This window comes from Pocillopora damicornis, chromosome 14 (genome assembly GCF_964200805.1).
Source record: "Pocillopora damicornis chromosome 14, jaPocDami1.2, whole genome shotgun sequence".
Taxonomy (NCBI): domain Eukaryota; kingdom Metazoa; phylum Cnidaria; class Anthozoa; order Scleractinia; family Pocilloporidae; genus Pocillopora; species Pocillopora damicornis.
In genome coordinates this window covers 19455937-19474679 of record NC_142683.1, presented here as the reverse complement: position 1 = coordinate 19474679, position 18743 = coordinate 19455937, and the positions used below count along the sequence as shown (strand labels likewise).

At 38.3% G+C, this 18743-nt stretch overlaps 2 protein-coding genes across 5 annotated transcripts; both read right to left on the bottom strand.

Annotated features, from left to right (window-relative positions):
* Positions 1 to 1183: 1183 nt before the first annotated feature.
* LOC113679144 (uncharacterized) lies at positions 1184 to 9520 on the bottom strand. The gene is made up of 8 exons (XM_089194823.1): positions 9044 to 9520; positions 6270 to 6350; positions 5716 to 5827; positions 5551 to 5584; positions 4648 to 5231; positions 4173 to 4368; positions 2970 to 3739; positions 1184 to 2621 (listed from the first exon to the last, which is right to left on the bottom strand). The coding sequence occupies exons 2-8, from the start codon at positions 6321 to 6323 to the stop codon at positions 1930 to 1932; spliced, it is 2442 nt and encodes an 813-aa protein (XP_089050949.1). The 5' UTR covers positions 6324 to 6350; positions 9044 to 9520; the 3' UTR covers positions 1184 to 1929.
* A 149-nt stretch (positions 9521 to 9669) lies between these two features.
* Positions 9670 to 18435, bottom strand: LOC113679120 (uncharacterized). 4 transcript variants are annotated; one of them, XM_089194821.1, is made up of 9 exons: positions 17184 to 17297; positions 16306 to 16395; positions 15767 to 15847; positions 15228 to 15309; positions 14596 to 14680; positions 13691 to 14274; positions 12944 to 13139; positions 11428 to 12194; positions 9670 to 10713 (listed from the first exon to the last, which is right to left on the bottom strand). In XM_089194821.1, exons 3-9 carry the CDS (start codon positions 15818 to 15820, stop codon positions 10022 to 10024), a joined length of 2460 nt encoding a protein of 819 aa, XP_089050947.1. In that variant the 5' UTR covers positions 15821 to 15847; positions 16306 to 16395; positions 17184 to 17297; the 3' UTR covers positions 9670 to 10021. The 4 variants fall into 4 exon arrangements, with proteins under 4 accessions (XP_089050947.1, XP_089050945.1, XP_089050948.1 ...); XM_089194819.1 differs by lacking the exons at positions 16306 to 16395; positions 17184 to 17297 and adding an exon at positions 18080 to 18435; XM_089194822.1 differs by lacking the exons at positions 16306 to 16395; positions 17184 to 17297 and adding an exon at positions 18080 to 18290 and having other exon boundaries at positions 14596 to 14663; positions 15229 to 15309.
* Between the last annotated feature and the right edge of the window lie 308 nt (positions 18436 to 18743).

The following is an 18743-nucleotide window of genomic DNA, read 5'->3' as shown; positions in this document are numbered from 1 at the left end:
ATTGCTCAAGCTTAGTGCCTGAGCAATTGACTGTACGAAGTTTAAAGAAACTTTAATGTAACTAGGACCATTCCCATTGAAACTTTTAAAAAGTAGGATCAAAACATGAAAAAACCTCCTTTGTTCTAGTATACGCGTGTTAATTAATTTACGAATATCATCGTACGAAGTGGACTTAGGTAAACCTAATAGCGTTCTGAGAATATAGTACTTTTATATTGAATCATTACGTGCATTGGAATAAAACGTCTAATTCTACGTAAAGCGTTTGTCTTAGCACATGCCTTATTAAGCTGCGTTTTTAAATGCTCCTCAAAGGTCAGGTTCGAGTCAATAATAACTCCTAGTATCTTTAGAGAGTCCTTTATTTCCACAGGAGTATCGCCTAACAAAATTTCGTACTTATAAGTGTTTGTTCCGACGACAAGAGCTTGAGTTTTCACAGTATTTATTGATATATGATTTACTGTAGCCCATTCTATAATAGCGTCAAGTTCCTTGGTAATGGTATGATTCAAAACCATAGGCGAGTGATCTGCGTAGTATTTAGTTGTATCATCAGCATATAAGCGGAGAGACACAGCGGAGATGAAATCGTTCAATTCATTGATAAAAATATTAAATAGGAGGGGTCCAAATAGGGATCTTTATGGTACACCAGCTGTGATTGGTTTCCACACAGAAAAAACGTTGTCGAGTCGAACTCTTCGGCGACGACCAAGCAAATAAGACTTCATAAGATTAATGGCATCTGTGTCAAACCAAGAAGCCTTAAGCTTTGCAATCAGCAAACTATGGGGGATAGAGTCGAAGGCCTCGCTGAGGTTGATGGCTATGGCAACAATACCCTGCCAATCATCTGAATGCAGTCTCAGGCTTTGGAAAACTCAACTTCCGCATTCTCTTAGCCTGTGAAGCTGGTGGTTTCGCGTGTGTCAAGCGAGAGGCTTGGGTGCAAACTAAACGATGAGGCACACCTCTCTGCTTATAAAACGGTGAGATGCACATTATATCAGCCTAGAGCTGAAAGGGCCACCCTGCCTGTGTTATCAACAGCATTCTCGTATCTTGATAAGCTTTGTGTTCGAAAAGTCTCTAGTTTTCCTTTTCCATTCTTTTGTCTCCATTCACAGATTTCAATGAATTGTCTAAATTGTTTTCGCTTAATTTGCAAGACAATGGTTGTTTCTTATGTTTTCCTTAGTAATTTATGCGCAGGAAATCGGCGCACTAACGGTCAGAAGTGATCCCCTCGCTCCTACCCTACACTTAGCCGCTGTGTTCAGGCTGAGCTAAATTACTGACAGATTACAAACAGATTCATGTAAAAGCCAGGTAAATTTACTAACTACATATTTACTTATTTAAATGCGCGGAAGACAAACTTCTTACCCAGACTTAAGGCGGCTAATGTCCCTCAGATCTGAACTTGAAGTAAGACTGGAGGCGAGTTTCTAGACTCCAACAATTTGTGTCTTTATAACGACTTCCTGTTATCAAAACATCTCGGGGAGAGAAACTAATGACAGATTTATGACTTTAATTTGGTATTCATTTAAACAGAGAATTCATTTCACATTTTATCGTTATCCTTCAACGTTTATCAATTTCTACCTTCCATTATGAATGACATATTTATTTGCTCTGTCATCACTTCTATTTAATACTTAAATAGAAATTCTCTTACAATAATGCTTACTATACTACGAGTCAAAAATAACCGAATTAAAAAAATATATGTTGTGTCGTACAAACTCTCTAGGACATAGGACTCAGGTGTGTACATAAAAAAAATCAAATAGAATCAAACAGCTGTAAGACTGTCATCTATTTCTGCAGCATTTTAATTAAACTCAACTTATCAAGGAATATCTGAAACAAATATCAAGAAAAACAACACCAAATTTCCGGTTAACTGCATGCTAACTGTTACAAAACCCGAGCAGTTCTTAAAAAGTGGAAGGTATTCGATTCCCCGTTTTTAACATGCATGCTTGCTTTTAGATTAAGGTCGCTATCTACCTTTACGACATACTTGGAAACAGATGTTAGAAAATGAAAGGTTTTGGGTGGTAACTCAAGAGAGATTGGCAAATTCTTGGTGAAAACCCTTTGATCCGTTGAGCCTGTCATGCTAAATCTATAAGTGATATCTGTGCAAACGTTGGCTACTTCTAACGCAAAAGCAAACGTTCCGTAATCTCGTCTTAAGAACAACAAACAGTTGGAGTCCAGATCCTTTACAATTGTTTCCGAACCAAACATTTTCCTCGGAACACCATTCTCAAACAACACTCCTTTCTTAGTGAGGTCAGAGGTTTGATGTTTGGTGCATGCGCAAAGCTTGATATCAACTGACTTGTCGGCGCAAGGCGCAAACTTGCTGTAAGTCGTTACTCTTATAAAATTTATAAAAAATACTCCGTCTTTCGGTTCAGCGAACTGTTTGACAGAGACTCTAAACACTTCATCCTTTTTGTATCCGGTTGGAGGGAACACGTGAATGTCCATACTCGTTATAATAAATTCTCCTCGAAAACGTTTGATCACTTTTGAGAACGATTTTCCAACTAAGCGTTCACAGTTTCCATAGCCATAATTCTCAGATGAGTAAGCACTACCTGAAAAGAGGAGAGAAGTCTGGTTGAACTTACGTCTCCATGGGCAACGATTGAACACTCTTACTTGAAAACAAGCTGCAACATTTACAAGAATGTCCGTGACGAAATCGGGCAGGGGGTGGTTATTCTCAAATTGCAGCACTGACCCACTAAAGATCTCCAATGAGCAACCATTATTCGTTATCATTTCTACATGGGTAGTTACGTCATCACTTAAGTTCTCTATGCTAAGGCAAATATACAGTTTAAGTCTAATCACTTATTAAAGCAGTATCACCCCTTCCTCCTCCCCACCCTGCCCGCCTAGTTCCTTATGGTTTTCTCACGGACATTATTTTTACATCTTACCTTCCCTATGTTGCCTTTGTATTGCATTATTTATATGTCCAACTGCAAATTCTGCCAGCCACTTGTAGTCATCTGCATTTTCTTTGATCTCAATTTCTTTATTAAAACCTTCACATTTACATCTGGTCAAAGGAAGCATATCAAGGTCTGCGCATGTGCGGTTTGGTGGAATCTCTGAGAAGATTCCTGTCACTGAATGATCATCAGAGTCCATTTTTTGAGGATCATACAAACTCATGAACGCTTTGTGTACATCTTTAAGCGCGAAAAGGCGCTTTTGGTTTGTGACCAGCGCGTTCATCCTTCGTGGACCAAGTTTTTCCTTAATGCCATCAGGTACAATCATAAAGAATACTGGATCGTACAACTCTTTGCCTCCCTCTTTTGTGTTACGAAACGGAGTCCTTGTGTGACCGTGGTCGGATAATATCAACGTAAGAGTATCAGGGAAAGAAGCCATATCTTTGAAGAATTTGGCCATGTTGGCGTCCATGTTGATCATCCGTTTACCATTAGTCTCGTGTCCAGTATTAAAATGTGTGTAGGAAAGCAAAGGTTTGGCTTTTTCGTCGCTTCTAAGAGCCGTGTACACTTTTGTTATGTAGTCCATGAAATACCAACTGTAAAACCTGCCATTTAAACAGATTTTCTGGGGAAAATCAAAATGGTTGGTCCTCCTCAGAATCTTTTCTAACGCCGTGCATGAAAAGTGCGTAATACCCTGATGGTCAATTTTTTTCTTGGCCACCTTGTCTTGAAATTCCTTCCACCTGTAACGAAACATGATTTTTAACTTCTTATGATAGTTCAATAACCAAAGCACTATTTTATTACTAAGTTCTTGGTATGATTTTATTTTCATAGGTGGTCTTGACTGAATACTGACTCTGCCCCGTAGATCTTTGGTTGTTGTGTGAACTCACACAGACACCCACCTAGGTAAAAATATTCAAAGGAACTTGACTTGCCTGGTATCAGTCAAACTCTATAAGCACATATCTTACTAACATCATACTAAGGTGTGCATGGCGAGATCAAGTCTCGATCAAGCTATAGTTAGTCAGGCACAGGCTCTTATACATTATAAGTACCTTTTTGCTCAGCAGAAACAGTTTAACAATTACCTTAAAAACCTACATAACACCTGTATCAAAACAACGCATCATTACAGAATCAAACATGCAGCATGGACCAGGTTGTTACCTTTCTCTGAACTCAGAACCCGACTGAGGTGTTGCTCTTTTACCAATGTCTGTTAAAGCACTCCCCCAAATATCATACCAACAAAGATCCTCTTGAAAGAACGTCTGGTAGCCCCATTTCTTGAAGGTCCCATACAACACCTCCACACCCAGGGAGACTTTGGTGTTTTTTGCAGAGGCAGTAACTTTGTTATCGTCTGAAAACGTAACAGACAATTTCTTATCAATGACTGTGAATTTATGGAAATCACATATGTGAACTGCGGATGATAAATTAGTACGAGAGTGATCTTCGCAGTAATGAACACAACTTAATGGAGTTAGTGACTCATTTCGACTGCTGCTTAAGTAGTGTTTATTATTGGGGAAGATCACTGTCATCTTCATGTTCTCATAAGTACAACATAAAGAATTCATAGCCAACGAGATGGGATAACTCACGCCATTCAGTTTTAAATGTATTTTCTTCAACTAACCTTCGACAACGCCACAGAAGAATGGCCTCATGTTTTCAAATGTCTGTTGTCCGATGCTCTGGAGAAGTTCAAAGTCCAAGGCGGTAGCCTGAATCTTAGCATTGTGTGAAATATCGTGCAGAGCCTTTACAGCCCTTGGAAGAATTCGGTAAAAATGTGGCCTGGAGATAGAGTCTAACAGAATCACATTTAAATTGATTTTAGTTCTCTTTTGGCCGCCGTCGACTTTCTTCAAGACCGGAGGAAAGCTGAGCACTTGGAAAATTTCTCCACATCTTAGGAAAAGAAAACTGAATCCTCTTTCTAAATTGGTTTTGACGGCCGTTCGAACTGTTCGATCGATTTGTTTTTTCGACAATCGTTTCCACTTCGTCACGGCTTTTCCCATTTTAGGATCAACAGAAGATATTCGAACCGCGGACGAGCCACAAACCTTGGGGTTACATAACAGGGTCTGGTCTCCAGACTCTGTATTATGGAACGCGCAGATGTCTGGGTAATGAGTGTCATCACAAGTCCTATTTTCGATAAGTCCCAACGGTCCATAATGTTTAATAATTTGCTTTATACCATGTCGATCTGGTCTAAGAAAAAAATGGATATAACTCGTTCAGTTATCAGTTAAACAGCATAAGTTAGCATTGCTTGAACGTATCTGCCAATCAGTCTCGCTTTGAATCAGCATCTAAAGAAATTCAAGCAGAGAAGATATATTTACAACTATTTTATCAAGAGATCTCTCGCAGTAAAAACAAGCCACATGTGCACTAATCCTAAGAGAAGGAAATCAAGCCCATTTAACCGGTTAAACCGGTTACCTTTTTTACCGGGTAACCGGTTGGCGGCTGGAAATAAAATTAAGCCTTATCACTACAACAGAGCATCAGTGATTTCTCTTCCTACCTGTGAGGCTTGCACTTGATTTCAGTTCGGTGGCCTAAGCATAGAAGTAAAGATACACTTTAGAAATAGAACTTCATTATCAATCATCCTTTTAGACGAACAATTAAAAGTTCAGCGCTCTTTCTCTTTTTAAAAGATCGAAATGTTAATCGCGTTTGTCCCTACCTGATATATGGGTAGTTTTCGAGTTCTTTTTTGGAGTCAGTTTCAAGGTAGAATTCATCGGCAACCAGAGCACAGTCTCAAGTACCATCAGAGCTAACACAATACAGGCGAGCTACGTGGAAAGTAGAAATAGCAAAGATTAAAATAATTCCACCTTAGACTGAATAAAAATGTCTGAAGTGATAAGCTATCATAAACACCTCCAAATCTGTGGATTGAGATGGTTGAGTTGAGAGAAGACTCTGACTTCTCCAAAATGTCAATCTCAATCGGGAAGGAAAGGTAACTGAAGTTGATGTCTCGACCAAAATTTCTCGGTTTGATAGGTTATCAAACTCTCTTGCTTTTGGAACCTCGCTCTTCCTCGAGTATAAAAATCACTACTTGGTTTGTTATCTTTTCTTTAATACCTGCAGCGTTTACAATCTACTATATATCCTTCCCAGCTCTCTAAAAAAAGGATCTAATAACCCTGGTCCCGATCCAGAAAGCCTATGAAAAACATGAAGAAACTTGAAAAAAATGATAAGAAGGAAAACGAATCATTCACGTACCAAAAACATCCCACATCTTAATGAACGAATTCGAACCAGTTTAGCAAGGATCATACTGATAGATGTAAACCGAGAGAAAATCTGAAATAAAACCAGAAAGATTTAAAGCAAACATACAACCTTCGGTCTTTTCGGCGTTTTTTTTCGCCTAAAATAGAACTAAGTCCAATCCGTGGGGTAGCATCAGTCAAAGAGGTTAAAGTGTTCAACATTTGCCCATGGAGAGTTAAGCCCAACTAGACTTCTTTCTTCTCTTTTCAGATATTGCTAACTTATCTGAGAACTATGGCTATGGAAACTGTGATCAAACGTTTCGGGAATTCATCGTGGCGAGTATGGACATTCACGTTTTCCCTCCAACCGGGTATAATGAAGATGAAGTATTCAGATTCTCCGTCAAACAGTTCGCTGAACCAAGAGACAGTACTTTTTCTTAAATCCACAAATGTAACAACTTACAGCAAGTTTGTGTCTTGCGTAGACAAGTCAGTTGATATCAAGCTCTGCACGTGCGCCAAAGAAAAAAACTCTTACGTCATCAAAAAAGGAGTGTTGTTCGAAAATGGGTGACGTTTTTAGAGTCTCCGTCAAACACTTCGTTGAACCGAGAGACGCAGTATTTTTTTAAATTCCATAAGAGTAACAAGTTACAGCAGGTTTGCAGCTTGCACAGAACTAAAAAATGGAGTGTAGAAAATGGGTGAAGTTTTAAGAGTCTCCGTCAAACACTTCGCAGAACCGAGAGACGCAGTATTTTTTTAAATTCTATAAGAGTGACAAGTTACAGCAAGTTTGCAGCTTGCGCAGACAAGTCAATCGATATAAAGCTGTGCGCATGCACCAAAGATCAAATCTCTTACGTCACAAACAAAGGGGTTTTGTTCGAGGATAGTGTACCAGGCAACATCAAACAGCAATAAAGTAAACGGCGGGAATTATTCGAGATTGATATTGTTACCACAATCCACTACTAGAAACAATAGAACCTTCGGTAACATACCAAACGCATCTTATGTCGCTTTATTCCACAATTTTGACCAAGGCATAGATTACCTAACCTTCCTGGTTGCCTTCCTACTCGAAACACGAAACACGCAATTTCGAACACGAAATCTTAGGCTTAATGAACTGATATGTTTCTTCCAGTGGGTGGATAAAAATCCACAAACCCACTGGCATTCTGAGTCGTCAAATTGCGGCGAAGACGGCCTAACATGCCTATGCGCTTACCCGGAGGCTTTCAAGGACGCATAGAACAGGACTGTATCGTATGTATACATATAAATATTACATTTAGACGTTGCTTCCGGTAAATTGTTTACATTTAGTATAAACAGCAACGGTTCAAGTATTGACCCCTGAGGGGTCAAGAAACTGAACATTGATTAGTGCGTTAAATTAATATTTACCGAGTCTAGTTTAATCCTTAATCACAACCGACTTAATGAAGTTGCTTATTTTCCGTTTGGTCACGAAAAAAAAAATTTTTCTTATTTCTGTTTTAAGGGTAAATGAATTTTAGCTGCGGGTGTGCTGGTGTCACGAAAAGTCAGACTTCAGACCTCAGAAAAACTTTCACCCCTAGGGATCTCCAAAACTTAGGCGTCCAACAACAAGGGTCCATTCTTTATTGTTTGTTATCTTTGTCAATCTGATGCAAGATCAACAGGAGAATTTGAGAATTTGTTGTCTGCTCTTCATACTACATGTCATAGCAAAATAATATCAGCTACAAAGCTTCCCTCGAGAACCTCCACAGATGCTTTATTGAGGAAATAAGTCGTTGTGGTGGATATACATATTTGAAGTAGGAATTCTACTGGAGACTATTCATGATCATTTTCGCCTTCACACGAGACACCAAAGAAAAAATTCACTGAGTTCGAGAATCTGACATTCATTTTGGGTATCGTGGGTCTTAAAATTTGGCTTACAAAGCGCCAAGAAGATTCCAAATGCGAACGCGCTCCAAAGATCTTTTATACTTAGACATATATCAATTTGATAAGCTATGGTTAAAGGAGGTCAAGGTTGTGTTGTTTGAACCAACTGATTTTCAATGTGAAACTAACTCTCACATCCAAATTTTCTCGCGAGATGTCTCATCATTCGCACTTTTCTGGCTTGTGACTGGTCTTTCCAATTAAAGTCGAAGGAACAAAAAATAGAAGGAAAAACCTCACAAGGAAGATGAAAAAGGAATTTTCAAGAGTTTTTTCGAAGAAGCCTTTCTCTAAAGAAAAGCTTTGCGTGACACCCTAAAAAATGCGAAGGAGACATAAATTTTAGGTTTTTCTTCAGTCATTCATTGTGGGCATTAGAGCCAGCGGTTCGGCATTCCACGAGGTATAAGTATCTGGGTAACGATAATACAGCGACCAAACGTCTGCGCATGTGTATACGCTGTAATGGTGGCGACACAGCAGCAAAATAAGTGGACGTGCTTAGAAAGCGCGAAAGGAATGGGGCGGACGATATTTCTATAGTAACAATATAGCAGGAAATTGAGGCATTTTTAAAATTCTCATCGTTTGCAATCATTTTGTGAGGATGTGCTGAAACCGATACAGATAAGGTTGCAGTTTTTCAGGAAAGTTTCTGTCGAACTTCTACCGTCACAAATCTTAATCAACAAAAGAAATATGGGGGTAACAGGTGTGAATTCAGGGACTGAAGTGGTGCATCGATAACATGGCGACAAAGTTCGTAGTAACGGCAGTCTGGATAAATTTAAAACAATTTACGATGAGCTATATGAAAAGAATGCTACTTACCCTTCAGAACTTTCCGTAAGAACAAACTCCATCAAACTGTTCTCTCGTTTCCCATCATTAACAGTCCAATAAGTGTAAAATGATGTTCTGTTCGTTCTCCAACGAAACTCTTTCAAACTTGAGTCACGATACGCTCCCCGAACGCGCCATATCCGCTGGGCACGCGCACTCATTTCGCTGCTACAGCATACGTCCTAAGTGACTAACTAGGTAGCGTGCTTTCAGGCTGTCATGATCAGGACCAAGTTGTTTCATAAAATGTAACAAGCAACCACACGAGTCGATAAGTAAGTCACGAGACGATAAGTAAGCGTACAACTTTGTTAGTGCAGCTCAAAACAGAAAGTCAAATTTAATGACAAAAGAGGTACTTGAATGAGCTGTAAGTTCGAAAAATTCTCAATTTTTTACTTTTCCCAATTTTTGTTTTCTAATATTGATTGCGAAGGACATTACCGGTTAATATGAACGTCTCAATTTTCTTTCTTTGCGAGACAGAGGTATGTTTCGCTTTAGAAATTTTGCGCGGGAAATTGGCGGCCGGTCAAACGTAATCCCATCGCGCATGTCTTACGCTTGACCGCTGTGTTCAGGCTGATCCAAATTACTACCAGATTGTAAACAGATTCATGTAACAGTAAGGTAAGTTTACCTCTTACTCTAAATGTCTATATTTCCCAATTTTCATAACATTTTTGACCTCCAAACATCCATGTCTGGTCAGCTAAAAATTGCGTGACAAGGAATCTCTACACTAGCGACTGCAACGAGCAAACAAATCTCATTAGTACAGACAGCGCTTTGAGTCATTCACTTAACAACAATGGCTTTGTCACAAAAAACAATCTCCCATTATATGGCTAAAAGAAAATGTAAATACACGGAATTGAAGTGTTTAAGACCTTTATGTACAGATGAAGTTTTCCTTGTCTTGTCCAGAGGAATAATTTTCTCACAGTTTGAAAACTATATTTACTGTCATGTAACACTGAAAATCCCCAAATCAGTAAAGGTGTTTGATCCATCCTTTTTAACCTTCACACTTGCTTTCAACCCTAACGGCTCGTTTACTTTTGAAAGGTATTTGTACACAGAAGTCAAAAAACTAAACGTCTTTGGGAATAATTCCAGCCCAATGGGCAAAGTCTTGGAGAATATCCTTTGATCCATAGAGCCTGTTAGTTCAAATTTATAAGTTCGACTTGTACAAACATTTGCAATTTCTAACCCAAATGAAAACGTCCCATGATTCCGTCGCAAGAATAACAAACAGTTTGAATCCAAGTCTCTCACAATTGTGTCCGAACCAAACATTTCGCGAGGAACTCCATTATCAAACAACACTTCTTTCATCTTGGCGTCTGCGGTTTGCTCTTTGGAGCATGCGCAGAGCTTAATATCCACGGACTTATCTGCACACAAGGCAAACTTGTTATACATTGTTACCCGGACAGAACTGAGAAAAAATACTCCTTGTTGTGGTTTGGCAAACTGTTTGACAGAGACTCGATAAACTTCATCCTCTGTGAATCCGGCTGGAGGGAACACGTGAATGTCCATCGTGGTCAAGATGTATTCTCCACGGAATCGTTTGACAACCTTCTCAAATGATTTTCCAACCAAGCGCTGGCAGTTTCCATAGCCATAGTTATTCTTTGAAGCGCCATTTCCTGACGAAAATGAGTGAAAAATAAATAAAAATGAAATTAAATGGACTTCGCTTCCTAGACTCAGGAGTATCATCTCACAGCAGTTGCCCATAGGGTTGGGGCTAGGGTTTGGTTCATCTTGCCCCAACACACCTCAAATTATCTTTCCTTACCTCAGGTCAGCTCATTTCAGTCACTTCAAACCATTACCTCAGGTCAGCTCATTTCAGTCACTTCAAACCATGACAGCTTTAATAATATTTCCTCATTTCTCCTCACTACTTGTCACTTCAACCCAACACACCTCACCTAATCTTTCCTCACTCAATTTCACTACATTACATGTCGCCTCAAATAACTTCACCTTGTTTTTGTTTCAGAAGCCTAACCTGACTCCATTTTATCTTACACATCTTTTCTCTATCAACCCACCTTATCACATCTTACCCAGTTCCACCCTCATCTCAACTACAGTGTGTAACAGTACCCACCCTATCAGTCCTACTGTACCAAACCTCATCCCAACCCGTTTAATCAAACTCTACCTAACCCACAGTACCCATCTCTTTTTATTCCCTCCCCTAACTTTCCCTCACTCCACCCTGCCTCAACTCACCCTAGCTTTCTACAATTTGATTAAGACTTCATTGGGCTTTTGTTTCAGCAGCAGTACTTAACTTTCACTGCCAATTAAGAGAAGAATTAACAGAGAACAAATAACACTGCACATCTTACCACTCATGTATTGTTTTTGAATAGCATCATTGATATATCCCAGAGCAAATTCTGCCAACCACATCTGATCATCTGCATTATCCTTTACCAGAATTTCTTCATCAAAACCTTCACATTTGCATCTTGTTAAGGGAAGCATGTACAAGTCTGCACAAGTGCGGTTGGCTGAAATCTCTGAAAATATCCCTGAAACTGAATAATTCCTAGAGTCCTTCTCTTGAGAATCATGCAAACTCGTGAGCGCTTTGTTAACATCATACAACATAAAGATGCGCTTTTGGTTTGTTACCAAGGCTCCCATCCTTTCTGGACTCAGTTTCTCCTTAACACCATCAGGGACAATCATGAAGAATGCTGGATCAAATAACTCTCTCCTTCCCTCTTCAGTGTAACTGAATGGAGTCATTTTGTGGCCATGGTCCGAAAAAATCACAGTCAAAGTGTTTGGAAACAAGGCCATATTGGTGAAAAACTTTGCCATGCTGGCATCCATGTTGATCATTCGTTTCCCTGTCATCTCATGTCCTGTGTTGAAATGCATGTATGACACCAATGGTTTGGCTTTTCTGTTGTTTTCTAAGGCAGTATACACCTTTCTTATGTAGTCGAAGAAGTACCAACTGTAAAACTGTCCATTAAGACAAATTTTCTGAGGATTGTCATAATGATTGGTCCTTCCAATTCTGTTTAACACAGTGCAGGAAAAATGTGTAATCCCAAAATGGTCAACCATTTTCTTTGCCATCTTTTCCTGAAATTCTTTCCACCTGGTTTGAAATAGTTAACACTAATTACCACTCTGACCAATAGTAGTGCATTAGTGAAAAAAAATGTAAAGTTAAAGTTAACCCTTTACCTCCCAGAGGTGATTAACAAGTAACTTCTCCCCACTATATCTATGCACTATCCAGCAAACAGATAATGAGAATATTCAAATATATCAGGTAGAGGTTGTTATCTTGATCTGACACCAAACTCTTGTAACTTATTTACAAGGAAATGTGTAGCAGCAAGAGGGGAGAATTAGCGATCAGATCTTAGGAGTTAAGGGGTTAATATCCAACTATTCACCTATTCTTATCTAATTGACATTGTTGTGAACATTTTGCAGACCAGAATTCCTTATTCATTACATGTTATACTTAAAAAGCATTTCTTGTTTGTTGCTCATCATAGACTCACGATTGAAAGATCTCTTACTGGAAACTTTGGTTTACTGGGATGTGGATGTTATGATTTTCACTCTTGTAGTGCTTTTCTCCTTCCTATAATTTAAATACCTTGAGCAAGAAACTGTCAGGAAACCAGCTGAGGTTTACCTATAATGGACTAGTGGCCCATCTGTATGAAGAAGCAATAGTCCTTGACGCTTCATGACAACAATATGGGTATCAGCTTCTAAAGTTTGGGGCCACTTGGCTAGTGAAACTAGACCTTTCTTTCTTTTTTGAAATAGAGAAGAATGCCCTTATTGACTCCAAACAAATTAATAGCTATGATTCTACAAGTTACTCACCTCTCTCTAAATTCTGAATTTGTTTTAGGAATTTCTCTCCTTTCATTATCTGTTAATGCACTCCCCCATATATCGTACCAGCAAAGGTCCTCTTGAAAGAGTGTCTGGTAGCCCCACTTTTTTACAGCCCCATATAACACTTCCACACCCAAAGGAGCGTTTTTATTGCTTGCAGAGACACTTACTTCATTGTCATCTGATAAATTTACCAAAACAAATTAATCTAGGTATTAATATTGGTAGTAACAGCAGCAGTAGCACTAGCAGTAGCAGTGGCAATCCTAATTTACCTGTGGTCAACTTTAATCAGGTTTAAGACAAGTAAGAAACTGAGCATAATTTTCAATTAGCACTGGTCATGTGGTTTATAAGTCTGGGTAAGAGTGGTTCTGAAAAGGGACTGTTGTTGATAGCAGGGAGTTAAAAATATTTTTAGAACCTGAGCAGACATAATCATTGAGTCATCTGACTTTGATGAATAACTTCTACTAAGGTTGTTGAAATAGTAGCCTTCAACAACAGTTGATTCTTTTCAAGACTTCTATCTTTCATCAGATGATCAGAACTTATGATCCACAACCAATGTTGGTTCAGAAAATTTAAATTTAATGGCTACTTATGTTGACAAATTCCTCTCAATTGAACCTTACTACTCGAACCTTTTTAGCTTATAGCCTGAACACCAAGCAAACTGTAAACAAGTAATCAGTAATAAATTATAAACAATGAAAAATTTTGTCAACACACCTTTCAGAACACCACTGAAGAATGGTCTCAAGTTTTCAAAAGTCTGTTGACCAATGCTTTGAACAAGTTCAAAGTCCAAAGCTGTGGCTTTGATTGTAGGATCTTCACTAATCTTCTTCAAAGCTTCTGTGGCTTTTCGCATAGTTCGATAGAAGTGTGGTCTTGAGATAGAGTCCAACATAATAATATTTACATTTATAGCACTTCTGCCTTCAGCATTTTCATTTTCCTTAAAGATGGGAGGAAAACTCAAGGCTTGATAAATGTCCCCACATTTAAGGAACAAGAAATTAAATCCATTTTCCAGGTTTGTTTTCACTGCCTCCTGTACTTTATAAGTAACTTTTTCCTTTGGCAATGTTTCCCAGTCATCAACAGCTTTTCCCATTTCTGGATTCACAGAAGCCATTTGAATCTCTGAAGACCCACACACCTTCACATCACAAGACACATGATGTTCCATTAACTTGGTTAACTGGTATGAACAGATCTCTGGGTGATGTGTATTGTCACACTTTGGCTCCTCCAACTGTCCTGGATGTCCATAAAATTTAAGAATTTGTTCCTGGCCACTTTTGTCTGGCCTACAAAAGAATTAATTTTCAGGTGAGGTGCTGTAAACCAATGTCTTCAAATTTATTACCATACCTTTCTAAGAAAACAACACTTTTCCTGAGGAACAAATCCTTACACACTCACTTAACAAGTTGAAGTTGAAGTTATAACATAATTAACCTTGTCCTTGGGTAACATTTCCAAGTCAGTAGCAACTTTTCATGTGACACTGAGGGTCACATGACGAGGTCTGTCACCAGACTCTGGTTAATGTGTTCACACAGCTTGATGCCTGGATATAAAATTAAGCCTTAACATTGAAGTAAAGCATTAATTATGCCTCTTTCTACCTGTGAGGCTTGCATTTGATTCCATTTTCTTCCATACCAGAGAAGTTTTCATGGCCGGGAAAGTTTTCATGGCCGGGAAAGTTTTCTGCAACACAAACATAATATCAATCTGTTAGTTCTGAAGATCTCCACTGAAAATTTATTTACACAGGCTTTTATGGTTTCCACATTCATTCACTTCTGTTTTAACCCTTTGTATGCGTAAGAGTGATTAACACCTAATTTCTCCTTACAACATCACCCCTGAATCACACATTAAGGTCATGAGAATATATGGAATGATCACCAACTAAAGAAGCTCTTGATTGTTAAACAACTTCTTCTTGTCAGCATCTTTGGAAATGTACAGAGAACAGCATGGAGAATATGCTCAATGATGTTAGGGTGTAAAGGTTTTAAGTAAAGTTTTCATCAGACCTGACATCAATAAAGGGCTATGCATAAAATTTGTGGATGTAGCCTGAGGGTTTGCCTGTCCTATTGCATAACTCAATATGAAGCAACAAACTAAAAAAAGAGAGGCACCAAAAATGGAACTTCTTTTTTTATTTCCCTATTCTGACAAGTAATTAAAACTGCAGTGTTCTCCTGCTTTCAGAAGGATTGCAGTCTTAACCAAGGACATTCTTTACCTGAAAGATGTCTCCTGGTAGGTTTCATCTTCAACCACTGCACAGTCAAAAGTACCCACACAGCTAACACAGGAAAGGCAAGCTAAGTGGGGAATGGAAATGGCAAATATCAAAATTAATCCACCAAAGGCTAAATAGAAAGGTCTTCAAGAAGTTTTAAGCAATTGTAAGTTTCCTGAGGTTATGGATTGTGATAGTCGAGATTAGAGTATACAGTTATTTCCTCCAAAATGTTTTTTTCAATAGTAAAGGATAGTGTTGTCTGCATGATAATGACTTTGTGTCCAAGGCTTCTCAGTTTGATGGATTACTATAATTGCTTCCTTACTTACGGAGTCTCTCCTATCCTTGAGTATAAACCATCAATACTGGCTTTCACATGTATCTTTTCTAGATGCCTGTGAATGTTTACAACCTTCTACATATCTTTCGCAAACCTTTTTACAAAGAGGGTCTGGTAGCCCTGGTTCCGATCCTAAATGCCCATATTATCAACATAGTTGAATAAAATGAAAAAAATTCAAGAATAATTCACTCACCAAACACACTCGACATCTTAATAAACGAGCCCTAACCAGTTTGAAAAGGATCATAATGGTGTTTATAACCTAAGAGAGAGTCTGAAATGAAACCAGAAAGATTTAATGGTAGTATTTTCTGAGCCTCCTGAGATCCTACCATGCTAGAGGTACAAGACAGTAGAAACTTCATCTTGGGATCTTTCTAACCAGAAGCACTATGACAAGGGGCAGTATAGTGGCGATATTATTCTTAAGTTTTGTTTACCTTTACAAGCCCAGGTCTTAGTGGCTACAGTATTAAGCTAAAACTCTGCTAAACAAGAAACTTAAGATTGACAAGGATGAAGGAAACAGCCACATAATATTTAGCAAAATTTCCTTGATTTAAACTCAACAATGTATTATTCACATGTAGAGCATATTATAATGTTCATGTCTGGTTCAATTACATTGCTTCACTATTGGTATTACTGGAATAGTTTGCCATAATGCAATTGCCAACAATTTCTGATAGTCAGCCGACTTATAAACTCGTCACTAGTGCTCCTCCGGCATACCTCTAGCCCGTAGGATTTAAGCACAACCCTGGCATATTGAATGCACAAGGTAGTATCAGTCCTCCAATTATAGATGTATATTGCTTTATACTGCAAAATTCATAATAAAAAACAAGAAAGGCAGATGAAGACCAACATTCCAAAAAACTGTTAAGCATTCTCCTGGCATTTATAATAAGATTCACCGGAATGTAACAAGAAAGAACGATCTGCTTCATTAACTTGCGATCAGAAAGTAAAATGCAAAAAGATCTTTTTACTTCCACAGTTATATTGTTTTCCATAGTTTTTCTAGATGATGATATATAGTATAAAAATTAATTTTTAGTATAAAATTTTAATATTATACATGTGTTAATATCAATTTTAAGCATCTTTTACATAGCATCGATATTGTCTACCTTTTAACAAATCAATTTAAGCAACTTTTATATAACAATAATTTTATGAAACTTTTATACTGATATTAATGTAACTGTGCTCAGGGCTACTATTGATAGCAGGTTGATTTTCAAGCACCTAAAAGTACCAAAGGCTGAAAATTAATTGTAGGTGTCTGTCCATACTCGATGTTACGACAATAGCATTCTCAAGAGAACGCTGCCGAATGACTTTAAAACGGCTCATTGATGGAATAAAGAGCTCATTCCAGGAACTGAAATAATATGATTTTTCACACCATAATTAAACGGGGGAAACAATTCGAAATTACTAATTTGTTCCCGCAACACGCTTTTGGAAACCATAGAAATTACAGCATAGGTTTCGATAAAAATTCAATGCGTTGAACGGTTTTAAGGCTTCTTCTTCTTCTTCTTCTTCTTCTTCAATAATTACTTATGATTCAATTCAAATTATTATGTCGTTTCGTAACATACCAAACGTGTGTAATGTCGCTGCATGTGTCTCACAATTTTAATCCAGGCATGACTTTCGCCTTCCCAGTTACCGTCCAAGACGATTGGAAACAAGTAAATATTAACGATAAATTGTCAGTAATCGGATACTTGTTTGCGCACAGATCTCTGGGACAGGGAGCAAACATTGCAACATACATGGCGAAAGGTTGTTCCGACGTTCAAAGAACGATTTTAGAGAGAGTGTTATCGCTTGTTCGCCGCTCTTTTATCAGAAATGGATTTAGGTAATGCTGATACAAGGGTAGCGTAAGTTTTTGTTTGAAAAACCATGAAATATGTAGTAAAATCTACCGATTAACTTGTCTCAATGCGCAAGGTTTTGTAAATTGCTTAGGGTTAGGGCTAGAGTAATGGTCTCGAAGTTTAGAAAAACTAACCATAAATCGCTAAGGAATAACTCAACAAAGCCTTTTCAGTTTTTCGGACGTGTGTTAAGTCTACTTCTAGCTTTTTTCGTGGCTTGGTGATACAAAAGAGCACTACAAAAGCTACCACGAGGCAGAAGGAGATTGAAATAGCGTGCTTGAATAATATAAATATTATTGTGGTACATTAAAGTGATGGAACACCTACACTGCTTATTTGTTGTGATAAATGAGAACGAGTCAGCGTTTGATAGTCGGCTCAAAATTTAACCCCTTTCTTCGGTGACGATGACTGATACAATTTGGATGCACAGCTGATGATATGTCCACAATTTCTGCGCAACAATGACTACAGCGTCATACCAAAACAAAAATGCCACAATCGAACTAACAAACAAGAGGGTGAAAAGAACCCGAGAACAATTTTGTTACCGCAACACACTCTTGGAAACCATCAAACAGTTCGATTAAAATCCTTTAGTAACTTACCATAGGTTTCTGATGTCGCTTTATCTCACAATTTTGACTAAAGCATGGATTTTGTTTGCTCTCCCAGTTGCCTTCCCAGTGGCCTTCCCAGATACTTTGAAACAGGCTATTTTACCAGGATTTTTCCAGGAATTCAGCGACTGAGATACTTGGCGTCATGTACCAAGATCAGCACCTAGAGGGGAAATTTATAATCCACAAACGTATCGCAAAGGCTAGGCCACAAACCCTCCTACGTTTTTGCAGAAGAGAAATTTGCTGCGTTAAATTCTTCTTCTTTGAAACAACTCTTTACACGATGCATAGCATCACCTGATGTATTTGAATCATATTGACAAACGCCTCACGGGTTGAATACTACATCTTGAAAGCGAGGCGAAGAGTACAAGAACAGATGGAATAATTCCATCTGTTCTTGTACTCTTCGCAAGAGAAGAAGCACGCTCATTCATTTGTCATCTATAGACCCAAGCCCCCAAAACCTCGGAAAATTAGGGTGGAACTGATTAGTTAGGAGCAGAAGTTCAATTGTCGGAGAAAAGAATACCAGTAAGTAGTCATTGCTTACTTAAACCTTTCATTGTTTTGATTTTTCCCTATTCTTAGCTTTTAAAAAATTAACATGTTTATACATAGCCAAACAAGCATGTATGCGGCACGTGTT